Raw genomic sequence first — 18631 nt, 5'->3', positions numbered from 1 at the left:
AGTAGCCAAAATGCAAATATTTTTTAAGTACACAAATTAAATCGAATATTAGGAGCTTTTTTAACTAACTTTGGTGAGATCCATTTAATATTGTAGATCAAAATATTGCATATAAAACTATCGCAGTAAGATAGTACTAATACTTAGGCTTCAGAATATATTTTTTGGTAGTGTTTCAAATAAATCATATAATTTGCATATTTTCTTGGTATATTATGATTGATCTGTTCTATAATAATACTAGGTCGTTAAATTAGTTTTATATTGTGCAAAACAAGAATGTAAATGGATGTAGCCTGATAGTGAATATGGTTTTATGCAGTTGAGATTGATTATCCATTTTAGCGTTGTTCATTCAACTTACCCAAGGAGCGAGAACTGGTACTAGGAGCTGGCGAAGCAAGCGGTAGTTGGTCTAAGCTGGCACTAAGGGATTTACTTCCTAGATCTAAGCGTTGCTTGAGTTGGTTGGAAAATAGATCCCAGTGAAGTGGATTAACACGTTCATTACCTTCAACACGGGCTGCGAATCCTGGATGTTTACTCTGGTGTCTAAAAATTAGACAATACAGTGTAACAAAATTTAGTTATAGTATAATATTATTTTTTTTTAACCGTTCTCTTTCAACATTACCCACAATATGTCTTTTATATTATATTAAAATACTATACTGTGTATTATTTTCGAATAGCGAAATACTGTATAAGGAATGTATAAATAGGAAGTATACTTACTGATGTTACCTTTCCTACTCACACAATAGTTGACAATTTTCAACACCTCATTGTATTGACAGTGAATATGTATTTGTATCTCATAGACAAGTGCAATAGTGTATAGGTAAGGATATAGCAATACCTTATGTTGTCAATTATACTTGAACACGTAAAAAGTGCGAATATGCTGTATATCAAAACAACTGTGTTAAGGGCTAAAGTGTTTAAACAGAACTATTGAGCAACACTTTTATGTCATGCAATGAGTTCGATTGGAAGTTGTTGTCTGCCAATTTTCATACGTAGATCAGGTTCAGGTTCAGTAAAATACAATGTGTCTACGCTCTACACACCATAGAAATTAATGGGTTGTATGTTATTCATATATAGCTTTTCTATTAGAACAAAATAATGCTGCCGTGCAATCGTATGCATTAATGCTTACGAGAAATGTCTTCTTGAAATGCTATTTTCAGCTTCTTGATAATTTGCACTCTACTCGTCAATCTGGAGGCATATAAAGTTACTGTAAATAGAAATGACTGTTGTCTGGATATCACTTGACCTAACAGTAAATTGTTTGTATATATGTACTGTCATGGTACTGTATGCAATGTGATTTGTAAAGGACTACTTTTTAAACGACGTAGAATATGATAAACATTGGTTGACATGATTACAGGAGGAGAAAAGTAGTCGACAAACGCGTATATCTACATCGATTTGACAGATATCGAGATAGGACATCAAGAATCCTAGTTAGATTGCTGTTGGAGTAATTTTAGCCATAGCCGTACGGTAAGAAATAAAGGAGTTTATAGCTCACGAAATGGAACATACAACTAGATAGCGTGGCTATTGAGTGAGCATACGTCAAGACACCGTATAACATATGACTGACTTTCATAAGGTGGGGTGCAAGTTATATCGAGCTACAAACCCGTATTGACCACATTACACGTTTGCCATGCTTGCAGATGAAGAATACGGTGATATGGCGAGAATATATACTAAATCTTGATGCAAATTTGCATATATGTATTGTGATGATCTTCAAGAGTGAACTGTACGCATCATTTACTATACGATTATACTGTTCTAGATTAGTATCTGGACGTAGGAGAATTTATGATAATGTACCGAATAAAATCAGTGTCATTTGGATGTAAGCTTGTATAGCCACTTTTATGCACTGAGTGAAAACAACTTGATTATGTTTGTCCGAGACTAAAGTTGACTACGTGATTAAGATGCGTAATCGCAAAGATCGAAAAAGCTGCTTTTAATACAGTTTTCTCCTCTTCGTACACTCATTGTTGCAAAGATGGCGATATTATGGGATAAATGGATAGTAGATAGCCTGTATAAACTGCGCTATTTAACAACTAGTAGGGAGTAAGGCTACAGTCCTGATACTTATGTATCCCAATAAAAATTTTAGCTGTTTATTCCAGGGTAATTGCAAAACGCTTGAGTTAAACGGCTGGAAGTTGCGAAATGTTAGAACTGCGATAACCGAGCGCTAATTACGTAATATAATACTGGGGGGGATAGTGTATTTAAAATCTAACAGTCATTTTTTTCGGCACTCGCCAATAGTCCTTCTGCTTGAATCTTTCGAGAGTATTTTGTAAGTTAATTTACTACTATGCGAAAAATATATTTGCGACATTATCAATGGTTTGTAGTATATGCAAGATAGGTATAAACAACTTTGGCAGGTACCCCTTCATTATTATTAAAATCATGGAGAAAACGGTCCAAGCATTTATGTGACCTAACTGCTAAGATTATTCTGCATGTCTTTACTTTAAATTTTGTATGGTTGATTCTTTGAGATTATCATCAGGTCGTGCATACAATCAAGTTATCTATAATAAAAGTTATAGTACTGTACTTGAATTGATGTTGCATTATTTTTCAAGAAGAAAAATAACTTGACTACTTGTTTTGCTTGTCCGCAGTCATCTTGTGATACTGTACGGAGTGTACAGTCGAGGATACTCATTACTGTACTGAGTAGAGTAGAGTAGAGTAGAGAGTCATATGGAAGCGTAGCTATCTGTCGAAACTCAAATTAGTTCGTTCAAAATGCTTGTTGTCCGTTGCAGTATTTACTTATAGGGTAAATGAATGTTGTCAACAAGTAATGCAATGGCTGCCATTGCTAGAGAGAGTTGACTGTCTATTTAACCAATCTACTTTTACTTTGCTAACATAGTATAGAGTATAGAGTTATGGAAGAGAAATTAATTTTGACACATACGGTTTCTTTTCGCCATCTTTGGATTCACTTTTAGTGAAGTCTTCTAGTTCCTTGCCCGACGAGTTACTTGAAATCATGGCTCCAAGTTGAAGGGTTATTTTAAGTTGTCTAAGCTACGTCAGTATGCTAGGATTAAGGAAATTTTTCAATGGTATAAGACTGTCAACGAAGAGAGATTATTTTACAGCTGCCACCATTTTTTTTCTTTGAACACACTTGCTAGTCAGGTTCAGCCTAGCTAATAACACAGTGGTGTGTTAACTTGCAGTTGACTTCAGCAAGTGTGTATCAGTACAGTACAGTACAGTACTGGTCGATTCAACTCGATCAACCGACTCACTCCACTGTAGGCTGAAGCAGTCCACCAACGTCATCCGACGACACCAATGTTTTGTTGTTATTTGAACTGTTCACTGGACGTTAATTTAAATGCTTCAGACCGGGTTGCAACCGTTACAGTACAACAGCAGTACTGTACAGTATTAGAGCATTGTTACTACAGTACTCAGGAGTCGCATACTCAGTACTAAGTACTGTATTTCGGGACTTTAAAAAATCGACTGCGACTGTAGTGGGCTGTGGTATAATACTCTACTAGACACTGGCACTTGCTTCGTGTATGGGGCTATACAGTATACAACTGTTGTCGAGTGCTGTGGTATTATACTCTACTACACGCGGACACTTATTTAGTGTATGGGGCTATACAGTACAGTATACAACTGTTGTCGAGTGCAGTACAGTGCCAACCTTGAAATGGTCAATCCTAGGTTTAATTCGAAGCGTACTATAGAGTTAAAGAAAAAGGTTTTTTTTACCTCTATGGTTCACTCCAGTGTTGCATAAGTTTAAACATTTTGAATACACATGGTCAACATGGGTTTACGCAGTATTCCACGATCGTTCCTATGGGCTATCGGTCGAAATAGACCTCGTTTTAATTCGCAATCCCATGCAACACTGCTTCGCACAGATTACAGACATACGGACAAACAGATTCTATATTATTACTATTATATAGGGAAAATATATAATATAACCCTAATAATAATAATTATTGTTTAATCCTGTACTACGCGTTGTACTGTTGATGGTACTGTAGGTAGTCCAGGGACAGATTAGCAATGCAAGTTGTTATATAGACTGTATTTATTTTTATTATTTTTAATTACAACAGGAAATAAATAAATACAGTATACTGTACTTTACAGCTTCAATTCACCATGGATTTTACAGCTTTATTGAAGGTGAATAGCGTTCCTAGTTTTGTCAGCTAGTTTTGACAGTAAATAAATTCATACTCTGCATTCGTAAACTTTCAGTTTAAATGAACGTACAGTAATTTATATTATCAAAATTGTAGTGCGCTATATCGCTTTACTGACTACGCGCACATTCTAATTGCTCAGTACAATCTCAGACATTCTTATTGCATATCAATTACATACAGCATATAGTACTTTATACTTTATAATGTCGAGGCTTACTAGGATAACTGGATAAGGCAGAACAATGTAGAAAATGTTGTCTCTAGCTAACATCTCAGAGTAGTGCCACAGAGTACAATGTAGTGATTAGCATTAAAGTGACTGTGAAGTGTTCTACAAATACAGTAGAGGGGAATCTTACAGGCCAGCTAATAATTACTTATTACTTTAATTTTGGGCTTATTTATTGTAGCGAAGATTCAGAAATATGCACTCAAAAGTGTTTGGTTTTATAGAAGATCAAGTAAATTATGCTGTAGAATTTATGTTATATTCTATCTAGCGTTCAGAATCATGATGGATATTGTCATGTCATACTGTCATACATAACTACAGTATCATGAAGAGAACACAAGGTACATAGAGCTGGGCAGATGGAGAGGCCCTGCCCATCAGGGCTCCAAACAATGATATTGTTCATTCCAATCGTAGCTAGTATACATGGCATTATAAAAGTTGAACTTGAGCTATATTATACACTTTACAACGTAATACTGTTTATTTAATTAAAAAGGCCGAAAGTGAGGGACTAGTAGTAAGGTAAAGCAGCCTGTTGCCATTGCTTGCCTAGAGATGAATCTTGCATGATTGATGATAGTGACCTTGACTGCAAGCTCAAAGCTTAGTAATGATATAAATGTGCATAGACGTCAATATGCAGTGAAGAAAACAAGGACGTCCTTCAATTATTACGTATAATAAAATTATCCAGAACCGCTTGACGCAAATATATTTCTATTCTTATGTTATCAAATATGATCCATTTGATCAGATTTGGCCGACAATTAATTCTACCCCCCCCCCCCCAAAAAAAAAAAATTTCTCTACTGTACGCAAGTATCCTTGTTAAAATGATAAAGACTAAATGATCGTGACAAGTTTAAATTAAAAAGGTATCAATCAGCTAGGCCTTTGAATAACAATCTCAGGTGATGATAATCTATTCATTCTAAAGTGTTGATGTACGTAAGCGTGGAGCTGTGAATGATGACATCACTGGATATTTATAGTCACTAACAACGTAACGTCAACTTAACGCTCTACAGTACAGTACTGTACTGCACAAAAATGTGTAAAATAGATGTCGTATCATTTCTTGATGCTCTATTATAAACTACACCTAAGCTTACGACATCTGTTTTACGTCTAGGTTTGGCATACGGTACTATACTGTACTGTACGCAATATTGACTACTCTACTGTACAGTACAGTACAGTACTGTATGCTAGATGACGAGCGCAGCTGCGATACTGTGTCGTACAGTACAGTACTGTACACTCTTGTACTGTACAGTACACTGTACCGTACAGTCTACAGTACTGTACAGTACTGTAAAAAAAAGTAAAACAGGTGACCCGTGACCGTCTCGTGTGAAGACTGTACTGTACACTGTACTACTAGTACTTACTGTTAGCCATCAGGACTGCTTTTCTACTCATAGTAAAAAGAAGATTGAATGGCTAGTCTGCGTACTACCCCAGTCACGTTACCACTGTTTGTTGATTTTGCATTTTTGGGCTTTTTTGCATTATGACTATCATGCCGTTGTTTACACTCGAGCAATGAGAAATAGTATCCAGCAGTTTTACAACAACGGGTTGATTATCCACTTCTGCCATACAACACGCTAACACCGACCTTGATGATGTAGTTGAACACCTACAGTCGGCCGAGAGACTGAAAGGTTAACATCGGTATGATACCGTAACTTCAACGTTATGTCATAGAAAAACGCGTCCGCTAATCAAGTTGCTCCCACCTAGCTGCGCCCATAGTATGCCCAGTTCCCGATCGAGTCAACACTCTTCGGCGTCAGTCACACAATAGTGGTACGTTGACCGTGAGTGACACACTTTCCAAATTCACTACATTACACTAGCGTTTTTGCCACCAATTTTTACCTTTGCGGATCAGCATCTAGTTGGTACTAGGAAATCTACTAAATTCTCTTCCTTCGACCTTCTTCTTCTTGAAAATCACAATCCAGTAAGTATCATTGAAAAATACAACAGCAGCTCTATAAACTCTATTACAGTATGTTACATTTTTGTATTTCTATCTCTGATCATGAACATTCCAAAGCAACAACAAACGATCGTCTACGGTATTTCATTTGTTCACATGAGTTCAAAAGACTATTACGATATACCATCAAATTTTCATGCTTTGCTTGGTCATTCAATCGAGCGTTACTTGTAGCTAGTTTTTTACTGTAGTCTTGAAATAGACTGCCTTTCAACTCTCAATAGATTCATATTTTTAAGCCTGCTAGTAAGTTCTTGCTGTTTATCCTGAATTATAATCCACTTCAAAGGATTGATGGATTAATACTAACAGTATAAGATTTGATGTCAACGACAAGTATGATACTCAATTGCAGATCGAATGGCTGCGTAAAAAAATGAATTCTAAATGAAGTATACTTATCTCATTATATTGACGAATAAGTCATAGTATTAAACTAAGTAGAAATTGTAAAATTGATCTTATATATACGGTAACACGGTGCCGAAAAGTGGAAAGCAATATTTTATCTTCTGTAAGAGTTGAATATAAACTTATTAAACTGGTAGGAGATTTAGCGCCCGGGCAGGCGTTAATATTTTTATTTTCAAACTACTGAATTGCTAAATTCTTATCAATCGATCGAATTAATACAATAGTTGCATGCATAATTTGGATCACTGTTGTAAGCATCGATAAAAATTGATAATACTACCAAGTTCAATTTGCTTTGATCAATTGATTATTACATGATATGTCCATGTAGGCAGTGTTTGTGATGAGTAAAGATATCTTATACGTATTGCTAGCTAATTTATCATCCTAAGTTACTCTACTTTTAGTCGTAAATATAATTATAGTATTATACTAATTGATTATTTAATCGATATAGTATATTTACTATCTTACATAATTGCTATGTGAAATGCTGTAGTAATGTAATCACAAATGAGGTACAAATTATACTGCTCGCTTCAAGACTCAAATGGTGGACATAAACATTTATTATACATGAAATTGTAATCCGAAAAATTGAGATAAAATATAAAATATATTGCTCCGAAATAAGAATATAAAATTATCTGCATATCAATTTGATTAATGCTTATTTTATTGTTATGGCTATTCATAGGATGGGAAGAAAGTCCGTTCTAACTCTATTGATCGTTGCCGTCTTATATCTAGCGGTAAGTGATAAATGATAAACGAATAAGCATCTACTAAAGTGTATAATTTCCCATTATAGTCTTGAATTTAAAAAATGAAGCACTCTCAGTTATTATTATACATATGGAGAACGTGAAGTGAAATGTAGCACTTGCATTTAATGCGTTAATTACAGATTCAATAGTTAGTTGCTCACCTATGACAATATCTATATAACTGGTTATTGGTTATGGATGTTTGCGATATCATTTTGCTGGGGCATACACTGTATTTTACGCGTACATACGACGTAAAGTAACATAGCTATGAAACTAGCTTTCCATTAGCATTTCGAAATAGGATAGCAGAAATAGATTTTGGAATCTTTGTATCGTGTTACAACGATTATGATAATCGTTTTATTTTAGATCAAGTAGATATATTCAATCTTGGATTGAAAAGCTTTCTTAGGATAGCAGAAATAGATTTTGCAATCTTTGTATCGTATTACGACGATTGTAGTGATAGTTTTATTTTAGATCAAGTAGATTTATTCAATTTTGGATTGAAAAGTTTTCTATTCCAAATCATAATTTCGAGGGAATTTGCATAGTTAATTCAGTACTGCTGGCTGTATCCAGTAGGCAGGTTTTTGCAGTGCCTATAGTACATACAGTACGATAGTTAACTCTACTTTGTGTACTGTATTGCAAGATATGGTACTGTACGGTATTGAACAATGACTGACCAAAACACGACGTAGGATTGCACTATAGTACGGTACTGTATGAGTGTATGAGTCAAAATGGACAGTACACATACGCCTACTACAGTATGTCCAAAGTCAATCACGGCATAGCACCCGTGACAATTTTTCGCCACTATATTAAGTAGAAGTAGATTTGCCTGCCTATCTTATAAATGTACTCGTTCAGTATTACAACGGATCTGGAGTAGAGTTATTCAAAATCTTAATACAATATCCCTTGATGTATTGTAAATGATGGTTAAAACAACATGGTCATTGCTGATAGAGACATCCATTTATATGAAATATCGTTAGAGCAATAACTTGAAATACAGTTCGTATGCGAGATAAACAAACGCTCTACGTTCTCAACGAATATTATTATCATTATTATAGTGAGCCAATATCATGATCTTTGCTTCAACACAAGTCGATCATAATTCGTTACCTGAACTATGTACAATATAGTGCTAAAATTGATTACCATATTCGTCAAAGTTTAGTTTTCAACGCCAGGAAAGTATAAAAAAAACTTCAATAGATATCTTTATCCACCCTAGCATAACGTGATATGCAGCATTCAATCAATAATGCATTATTGATATATATATATAATGAAAATAATGGAATATCCTAATACAATAAATTGCAATAAATATTGTGTCACTGAATCGTGCAATCAATGAACAATACGCGTACGTCTTGAATTATAAAAATCGCTATATTTTCTACAGTATATCTTAGTGAAACCTATAGAGCAACAGTAGATATCTTTGTACAGCACATTCAACTCAAGTACGGTGTACAGTATACAGATACTACTACATTATAATGTAAGATAGCCAGTATTCATCTACAATAATTTAATTTACTAGAGTATGCTTATGCAATAATACTGTAATGATGTCATATTTTCTTCCAAAGTTACCTTGTCAAAGAATGAATGAACGATATTTTAGTTATAAAACTGTCCGTTAATCTTTCTGTATAGCATTTATATAATTTCAGTTATGTTGATAAAAATGGCCATAAAGAGAAATTTACACTTACTTAAAATGTAAAATTGTAGGTTGATGCTAGTCAAACCATTCGAAAGAAAGGCTACTGTACTTGGTATGGAGAATGTGGAAAATCTCCAACAGGCTCTTACAACTGTTATTATAATGGCCCAGCTATTCCTCTCAAGGATAAAAAGGCCGCTGCTATTTTAAAAGGTTTATGTCCATGGTTTTTTGAAAAGTCTTCTGAGCCAGCTTTGTGCTGTGATACTGTTCAAATTGATTACTTTCAACGCAGTATGCAACTTCCAAGACAGTTTTTGTCTCGATGCCCATCGTGTTGGCATAATTTTGTCCAACTTTACTGTCAATCAACTTGTAGCCCTGATCAATCATTGTTTTTAGAAGTAACTAATAAGATGCCCTATCATCCCAAAGTACCTTCCAATAGCAGTATAATAGATAGCGAAAACCATAATGCCAAGGAAACTGCATCAATTCAACAATTGACCCAAGTAAATTCAGAAGTTGCTGGTCCAAATTGTGATGGTGCACCTCCTGACAATGATATTGATATTCAGGAAAATATATCCCCTGAAAAGGACATTGATGAAATAAGTCCTAGTAGTACGGATCTTACTGCAGCAACTCCACCAAGAAATGAAAGTATAACAAGTATTAATTATCACATGACCCCAGAATTTGCTGATGGACTTTTTAGCTCTTGTTCAGAAGTGAAATTTCCCGGAAATAATGAGAAAGTATTAAATGTTCTATGTGCTGCACCCACTGGCCATTGTACCCCATGCTTGTGGTTAACGTATTTGGGCAATCCTAACAATGGCGAAGCTCCGTTTAAAATTAAACCTATTTTTACCGATTTCATTTATCCAAAAACAGGTATTGCACCTATGAATAAAACTGCTTTCCCATGTGATGTTGCTACTGGAATGGGAGTTAAAGCTACTTGTAGTTGTCAAGATTGTCCTGCTGTATGTAAGCCATTGCCGCCAATACCGACCCCCCCAAAACCTTCCACCATCGCCAACATTCCCTCCGTCTTATTCATTGCAATTATGGCTTATTGTGCATTCGTTGCTCTATTTATATTGATATTGGTAATTCGCTATTGGCGCAGTAAAAACACATCTGGTTCTAACACTAATTTAGACTTGCATGGTGAAGATAATAGTCAAATTTATGGTAAGGAACATAAATCGGGTTTATGCTGGAGAGTAAAATATCTTAATAAATTTAAAAATTTTAATTTTCATAGTATCTGTAGGTAATGATTCTAAATCCTACCAAACCCTACGCAATGATCTTAAATCAATCAACGACTCAGAAGAAAGGTGTGACTCTTCAAGTGTTTTAATTGAAGCTGGCTCAGTTATGGAAAAAGGAATCAGCTCATTTTTCACTCGCCTTGGTGTTCTTTGCGCTCGTCATCCTTTTATGGTTATAGCGTTATGGATCATCTTTATAGGAATATGTAGCGGAGGTTTAGCGTTTACAAAAATTACTACGGATCCAGTTGACTTATGGTCTTCCCCAACGAGTCGTTCAAGAAAAGAAAAGAATTACTATGATAAAACGTTTTCACCGTTTTATCGTACCGAGCAAGTTATAATAACTGCACCCCATAGTAAATACACTACCTACACAACACGAGAAGGAACAACGCAAGAGATTTCATTTGGCCCTGTTCTCCAACGTGACATATTGGAGCAGGTTATCGGATTTTGTATACATATATATATATTGCTTTTTTTTATCATTAATATAAAATTAACATATGTCCATCTTGTGTAATTTTTTAGGTTCTTGAGCTACAATTAAATATTCAAGGTTTGATAGGATCTTATAAGGATAGCAATGGAACCAAACATGACGTTACCTTAGAAGATATTTGCTTTAAACCGACGTATCCGACATTTAGTGAATGTCAAATAGAAAGTGTGTTACAGTACTTCCAGAATAACAAGACCCTATTAGATAAAGCTGTCTATGGAGAGGACCATTTGTTCATTATTGCAGATTACCACGATCACCTACTATACTGTACAAAGTTAGTATCAATATTTGAAAGTATTCGACAGTCGGATTCGCCATATTGAACGATATTATGGCTCTAGATGTATTGAACTTACTGAAAATATTGTTTCTTTCAGCAATCCTACTTCGGTCAAAGATATTGGTAAATTTGCTACTCCATGCATTGGTACTAATGGAGCTCCTATTAATCCGGATACAGCTTTAGGGGGATTCAAGGGTATGAAATATGCTACTATATATTAATATTATCAAATTTGATGCGCCTATTTGAATTAATAAAATACCCATATGATTTTATAGGTAAGCATTATGTCAACGCTTCCGCTCTCGTATTAACTTTTATTGTTCAAAACCATGTTAATGATGCGGATAATGCTAAAGCTAGGGCTTGGGAAAAACAGTAAGCTTATATAATATCTGTCTTCGGCTTGTATAGCATCACTTACATTGAATTTTTTTGGGCAGATTTCTTAAATTCCTCAAGAATTATAATAATCCAAACCTAAGTCTAGTTTATTCTGCTCAACGTTCTATACAAGACGAACTGAACCGAGAGAGCGCGGCTGATGTAATAACGATTTTAATTAGCTATTTAATTATGTTTGGGTACGTAGCATTGGCTTTAGGAAGATACTCTACCAACATCCGATATTTCTTTGTGAGTTAAATATTATAATATTTCGATAGGAAATTCTTATTATTTTCCACCGAAACTGAGCTATTAAATCAATCGTGGAATACATTGTCTTTCATGTTAGGTTGACACAAAGATTACTCTTGGCCTTTCTGGCGTTATAATGGTTTTATGCTCAGTTGTCTGCTCAATTGGAATTTTCAGCTATGCGAAAATTCCAATTACATTGATTATTATTGAGGTTGTTCCTTTCTTAGTTTTGGCTGTTGGAGTTGACAACATGTTTATACTTGTACAAGCCGTACAGGTACGTTCGTTGTATTTATTGAGTAACGTAATTAGTATAATTTTTCTCCTGTTTTTGGTTGTCGTCTTCTACTTACGCTTATTGTTCTACTTTCATAGAGGGATACTCGACAGCCTCAAGAAGAAATTGAACAACAAATTGGACGTGTGCTTGGAACTGTCGCGCCTAGTATGCTATTAACATCATTATCGGAAACTATCGCTTTTTCGTTGGGTGCGATTAGTACTATGCCAGCTGTTAGAACTTTTTCCATATATGCAGCTTTAGCTGTTTTCATTGACTTTTTGTTGCAGGTATCACTACATCCAGAATAAGATTTTAATTTTATGTAGCTGTTGCAAAGTTATACAGTTTTTAACAATCGCTTCTTAGACGCGCTAATAATGATAATAAATGTATACCATATTAGGTAACCTGTTTCGTGGCACTTCTCTGTCTGGATACGAAAAGGGAAAATGTAAATGTCTTTTAGAGCTATTATTTCGTTATTAAATAATTTTTCTGTCTGCTTTTGTTTTTTGCATAAATTAAAATTTTTAACTAAAACTCGTTTTGACTAGAACAATCGTTATGATGTCCTCTGTTGCGTTAAATCTCGACGTGAAAATAATCTAAACCAAGGAGGCGTCCTTTACAAGTTTTTTTCTAATTATTTTGCTCCTTTTTTGTTAAACAAGTTTGTAAAAACATTAGTGGTAAGCACTGCTAACAGTAATAAATCGATTTCTTTACTATTGTGACCTTGTTGAATACGGCTTGTATAGTATTTATTCTTCTATATGGGTTAGGTTTTATTAATATAATACGTTTCAATTATTAGGTGTTAATATTTTTTGGTATGGCAGCATTTGCTGTTCCGCAGGCAACAAAAGTTGAAATTGGCCTTAATCAGTCGTTATCACTTCCAAAAGTAACTACCTCATATCTTGAGCTATCAATACAAACTTATCTACACCTGACAAGTTTACGACAGTATAACTTGCATATAACATGTTCCATCATGCTTTCGAGACCAGTAAATTTTAACCACTGATAAATTCTTATGTAGCTTCTTCCTTCTTGTTCATAAACAGGACTCATACGTTATCAAGTATTTTGATGGTTTAAATGAATACTTACACATTGGTCCGCCCGTTTATTTTGTGGTAGAAGGTCCGTACGATTACACCTCAACTAATGGTCAAAACGATGTATGTAGGCAGCATTCATTAGTTTAACTAAACTGAAATATAAATCTTGATAATAGTAATCAGTACTTTGTTGTCTATAAGCTATATTATTTCTACTCGAAACATTTTTGTAGATTTGTGGATCATCCGGATGCAGTGCGGATTCGCTAGTACAGCAAATTTATGTTGCTTCGGAACAAGCGAATTAGTAAGCTTTACTTAATGATCGAAAGGAGATAACATAAGTTTATATAATGAACATTTTATTCACTTGTTACTATTATATATTTTGAAATAGCTACGTATTTAACTGCATTTGCAGACCATAAAATTAAAGTGAATGTTCTAAGCCGTTGTTCCTAAAATAGGAACTTACAGTATAATTTACAATCGTACTTACTAGCACATATATTGCCGAAACTACGTCATCTTGGATTGATGATTACTTTGCCTGGATTCAGCCAGTCGGTAAAATACCATGCTGTAGAAAGCGTCCAGTCGGTAAAGGTCACTATAAATTCTGTCCGTCTACAGGTACGTTATGTGTGAGACAATCGTTGTGAAAACCCATATTAATCAAAGATTTTTAAAGAATTTATTTCGTTTTCATTCGTAGAAGTCAACCAGAGTTGTGTGCCGTGCTTGCCTTCTACGGATATTGGTCGTCGCCCAACTGGGAAAGAATTTATAAAGTACCTACCATGGTTTTTAGAAGATGTACCAGGAAAAATTTGTGCTAAAGGGTACTACTAGAAAGCCAATGAAATCGGTTATATTTTCGGTGATAGTTATACTTTTACTGAACATGTTTATTATGTACATTATATTATCTATAGCGGCCATGCAGCTTATGGAAGTGCAATTAAGTTTACGCGTGACAAGAAAAATATAAGTGGTAATTAATTAAATAGTCTCTAACGTAAAATTAAATCATAACGCGTTTTATTAAGTATTTACTAAAATACCGATTTACTTGAATTTAGCTACCTATTTTATGACTTATCATAACATCCTGAGAACATCTAAAGACTACATTTACGCACTTAAGATGGCCCGTACTATCGCCAAGAATATCTCTTCCGTGATTAATGCTAGAGTGTTTCCCTACAGGTATTGTAGTGGAAAGATAATTTAATGAAAATAATTTTCGTTGCCTTAGAAATTCATCGATAAGGTCGAGATACTATAGAAAATTTTAACCCCTTTTACTCTTTTCTAGTATTTTTTACGTATTTTATGAGCAATACTTGACGATGATTAGAGATACATTCCTCAGCTTAGGCGTTTCCTTAGGTAAGTCAAATTCGATAATCAGACTGATGTATGTATGTAGTCGATAACATTTGTTGTAAACATCGTTATAACCTTTTTTTTTAAACTTTTAAATGCAGGTTCGATTTTGTTGGTCACTTTCTTATTATTGGGTCTAAATATTGGAGCAGCTATTATAGTTACGATGACAGTGGCAATGATTGTAATAGACCTTATGGCCATGATGTTTTTCTGGAGAATAAGTCTGAATGCGGTCTCACTTGTTAATCTTGTTATGGTAGGAACAATGCGCCGTATGATAATTTCCCTGAGCTTATTTCTAAGTACAGTATTTGCTTTATATAAATTTGTGTAATCATATACTGTGTTAGGCGATCGGAATTTCAGTCGAGTTTTGTTCTCATATCGTACGAGCTTTTGTCGTCAGCAAACAAGAAACAAGAGAAGCACGAGCACAAGAAGCCCTGTCACGAATGGGAAGCTCGGTATGGGTTATCTGATAAAAATTACAAAATATGTATCTATTCATTATTAGAAACTTAATTGAGACTATAGAAAAGTTTTTCATGACCCAAAGTTGCACTCTATATTCATTATATGCTATTAAGTAATAGTAAATGCTAAAGTGCTCTATTATACCTTTCTGATAATACTGACTCGTACGATCTATAGCGATAACGCAATATTGTAATATACTGTAGTATTTAGAATAAATAGTTAATAACACGATTTGACGTATAAATTTGATATTATAGGTCTTCAGTGGCATAACTTTAACTAAATTTGGTGGTATCATAGTTCTAGCGTTTGCCAAATCACAGATATTTGAGGTATTTTTATTTTCATTTCTACTTCTATAGATTATTTTAATGCGAATTATTGTAACCTTATACTCTTTCTATTAAAGATTTTCTACTTCCGCATGTATCTTGGTATCGTTATTTTTGGCGCCAGCCATGGTCTGATATTTTTGCCGGCATTCCTTAGCTTTTTCGGTATTACAGCCGCGATTGTCTCTATAATTTCAAGAATCATCGACAATACATAATAAGCACATTCTGACTGACTTTTTTAACAATTGTAGGTCCTGCAAGGGTGATGTCAGAGGCCGACATAGCTGTGATGAACTATTTACGTAACGCGCCAAAATCACGACCAGGAGAACCAAATGAATCTACTGGATTATTGTCCTAAATTTCCAGTCAATTGTTTCATTTATACACAATCATGTACAGTACATTGAGCGCTTTGAGCGCTTAGTCAATTTATTGAAGGATTATCTTAAAAATATATTTGTGGAATTGAACAGCACGAAATTTCTTGTATGGCACTCCAGTAACGAAAGAATGATAATTCGGCGTAATGAAATTGTAATGATTGAATCATTTAATTGTATTGTAATGTTTTTGGTCGTGGATGGTATTTTGTCAAATCCTTGATTTAGAATATCGATTGGCTAAAGATTTATGATATTGTTTTAATAAATCTGTTTTCGATTGAGAGGCAGATAGCGATATCGGATTGTCAGACATGGTTATCGATTGAAAATTTAAGTTTTTGTACCGTTATGAATAATTACATGACTAAATATAGGCATAGATTAGGATAAATGTATTTGTTTTAGCGCTAACGACAACTGTTTTATGCTGGATTTTTTATAGTTTTTATCCCTGTGTAACAATTAGTGTATGTGCGTTTTGCACTACAGATATCATATTGATATAATGTTTTATATCGTTAAGAAACTCGTGATTATAACATCGTTTACCGTAACAGGATCGTGTTACGTTTCAAATGCCATGAGTCAGGCAAGCAATGCCTCATACTGTAATTTAAATAGTAATAGCATCTCTTCGGTTTTTAATTTTTATATTACAAATTACAAATAAAATAAAATCAATATTTAAGCAAAATTAAGAATTTGCTAATCTATGGCTAGAATTCGTTACCAGATTCTAACTTTTATGGTATAAAAAAAATGGCAAATAATATCTAAAAATTAAAGGTCAACGTTAATAATGAAGTAAAAAATATACATAAAAAAGTGGCTATTAAGAGTTCACTAAAAGCCCTTCAGAAACTCCCCTATCAGGAGTGTGAAAAAGTTTGTCCTTATACTACCAAAAAAGTTTAATACATCTTGTCAGTGGATTTGTATGTTTCAGCAAATCTGGTACGGTATAAAAGATCTATTAGCTTAATTATTTACGTACGGTGCGGTGCCTTCGGCATGACTATTTGCACCTTTATTCTGTGAAATATATCATATAATGACATTAGTGTATATTTGAAAATTTAATCAGCTTTCACCACCTCTGGAGTAACTTCGATTTCGCCCTATTTTCAAAATATTCAGATGGATTTTATTAGCAAAGTTCTTATCATTATAATACTACATATTTTATTCGCTCTAACGAACAAAGATTTGCTGCTACAGACTATATGCTATAAATTGATGCCATACTACATTATAAATAATATCTACGTGTGGTAATTCACATCATAATTGCAAAACTGAGATATTAACGAATGATAATATTACTAACCTCTAGGTCTTTTTCTACGTTTCCAATATCCACTTGCAATTTAATTCTTTCTTGTCGAGGTTCAGCTGGCGCTACTTGAGTCGGTTTTGTTCCTTTTTTGGCCGGATGGACTATATATCCGTATATTATACCATTCCGTTAGTTAAATTATTACCATGGAAGATTTAAGTACTTCGTTTTTTTAAGCATACGCGTATATATTCAATCTTACCTCGAATGATCTCTGCTGGTTGATCTTGGGGATTATTATTGATACCTTGTTTCTTTTCTTTTTCCCATTGGGCTAAGAAGATTAAGTCATTTTTTTCATTAATTTTGTGCTGCTTGTCACTCTGAGCGATTTGTATAACCTATATATATATATATGCAATGAAGATAATTAGACATATAATCGTGTGTGATGACAATCGTGAGTTATGTTTTACAATCTGAAGTCTGACTGTTAGCTGTAATGTGAGGTATATGAAATAAATTTAGAGTAAAATTAAAATTTCTAATAGATTACAGTATCGGAATAATAACTTAAAAGTTTATTACCGTGATTGAAACAATTTACGCCGGTATTATTTTAATTACAATAAAATAAGTAGCATACAAGCTAATTTACTTCATAGCTAAATATGTATTTATTTCTACGTCATAGTAATCACATATAATATAAAATTACTAGAAAAGATTGGCGGCTTTTTATAGCTTCCAACACTACTACATTCCTATAGTACTTCGATTATCACCGCTAACTGCTTATGATGCCTTACTTAAGTAGTATTAGAAATAATAATGACAATATCTTAGTCTATGTGAATACTTACATAAGCTTTTCTTAACTGACTTGCAGCAATAGCAGCTCTTATGCAAGCGATACAACTGATTAAGAAGACTAGGGCTATTCCAGTATTGATAGCGAATGGTGCTGGCCTACTAAGCAACACTTGGGGCCAAAATAGATAAGCAGTGTATGCACTTAGACCACATGCGCCAGCAACAGCAAAAGCAGAAATGCTGGCAAGGACGATAAAGATTATAAACTACAAAAGTAAATTGAAGTAAAGTCAGTATATAGTCTTTAGTCAAGCATATGCATTAATGTTATAATATTCATATTTGACAGCAATATAAAGCGATTTTAGCAAGACTATTACTAAGCTTTAGTATATTTATGAAAGTGTATACTGTACTGACATCTTATTAGATTATTAGGATTAATAATTATATAATTATTTATAAATCCTAAAGATTAAATCATTCTTAGCGCCAAGTATTATTTTAATATCATAATAT

At 33.9% G+C, this 18631-nt stretch overlaps 2 protein-coding genes across 2 annotated transcripts in view; one reads left to right on the top strand and one right to left on the bottom strand.

Moving 5' to 3' along the window:
* Positions 1-9576: 9576 nt before the first annotated feature.
* On the top strand, positions 9577-15852 carry TRIADDRAFT_28666 (uncharacterized protein; the record flags this gene model as incomplete). The annotated part of the gene is made up of 23 exons (XM_002115068.1): positions 9577-9764; positions 9996-10588; positions 10713-11098; positions 11188-11435; positions 11539-11639; positions 11723-11822; positions 11888-12080; positions 12181-12363; positions 12462-12656; positions 12773-12820; positions 12924-13058; positions 13184-13273; positions 13437-13553; positions 13667-13740; positions 13936-14066; positions 14149-14275; positions 14369-14427; positions 14516-14642; positions 14752-14825; positions 14924-15081; positions 15176-15289; positions 15560-15634; positions 15712-15852. Coding segments are annotated over 23 exons (3657 nt in total), but the record flags the coding sequence as incomplete, so codon positions are not given.
* A 1247-nt stretch (positions 15853-17099) lies between these two features.
* TRIADDRAFT_58912 (uncharacterized protein) overlaps positions 17100-18631 on the bottom strand; it is a gene marked incomplete at both ends in the record, with an annotated part of 4824 nt that continues 3292 nt past the window's right edge. The window contains 4 exons of the mRNA XM_002114883.1: positions 17100-17141; positions 17351-17460; positions 17562-17700; positions 18163-18378. Coding sequence (XP_002114919.1) covers positions 17100-17141; positions 17351-17460; positions 17562-17700; positions 18163-18378 — 507 coding nt within the window. The remainder of the gene's footprint in view (positions 17142-17350; positions 17461-17561; positions 17701-18162; positions 18379-18631) is intronic.

Source organism: Trichoplax adhaerens, genomic scaffold, assembly GCF_000150275.1.
Source record: "Trichoplax adhaerens TRIADscaffold_9 genomic scaffold, whole genome shotgun sequence".
NCBI lineage: Eukaryota > Metazoa > Placozoa > Uniplacotomia > Trichoplacea > Trichoplacidae > Trichoplax > Trichoplax adhaerens.
This window is presented reverse-complemented; position numbering and strand designations above follow the sequence as displayed.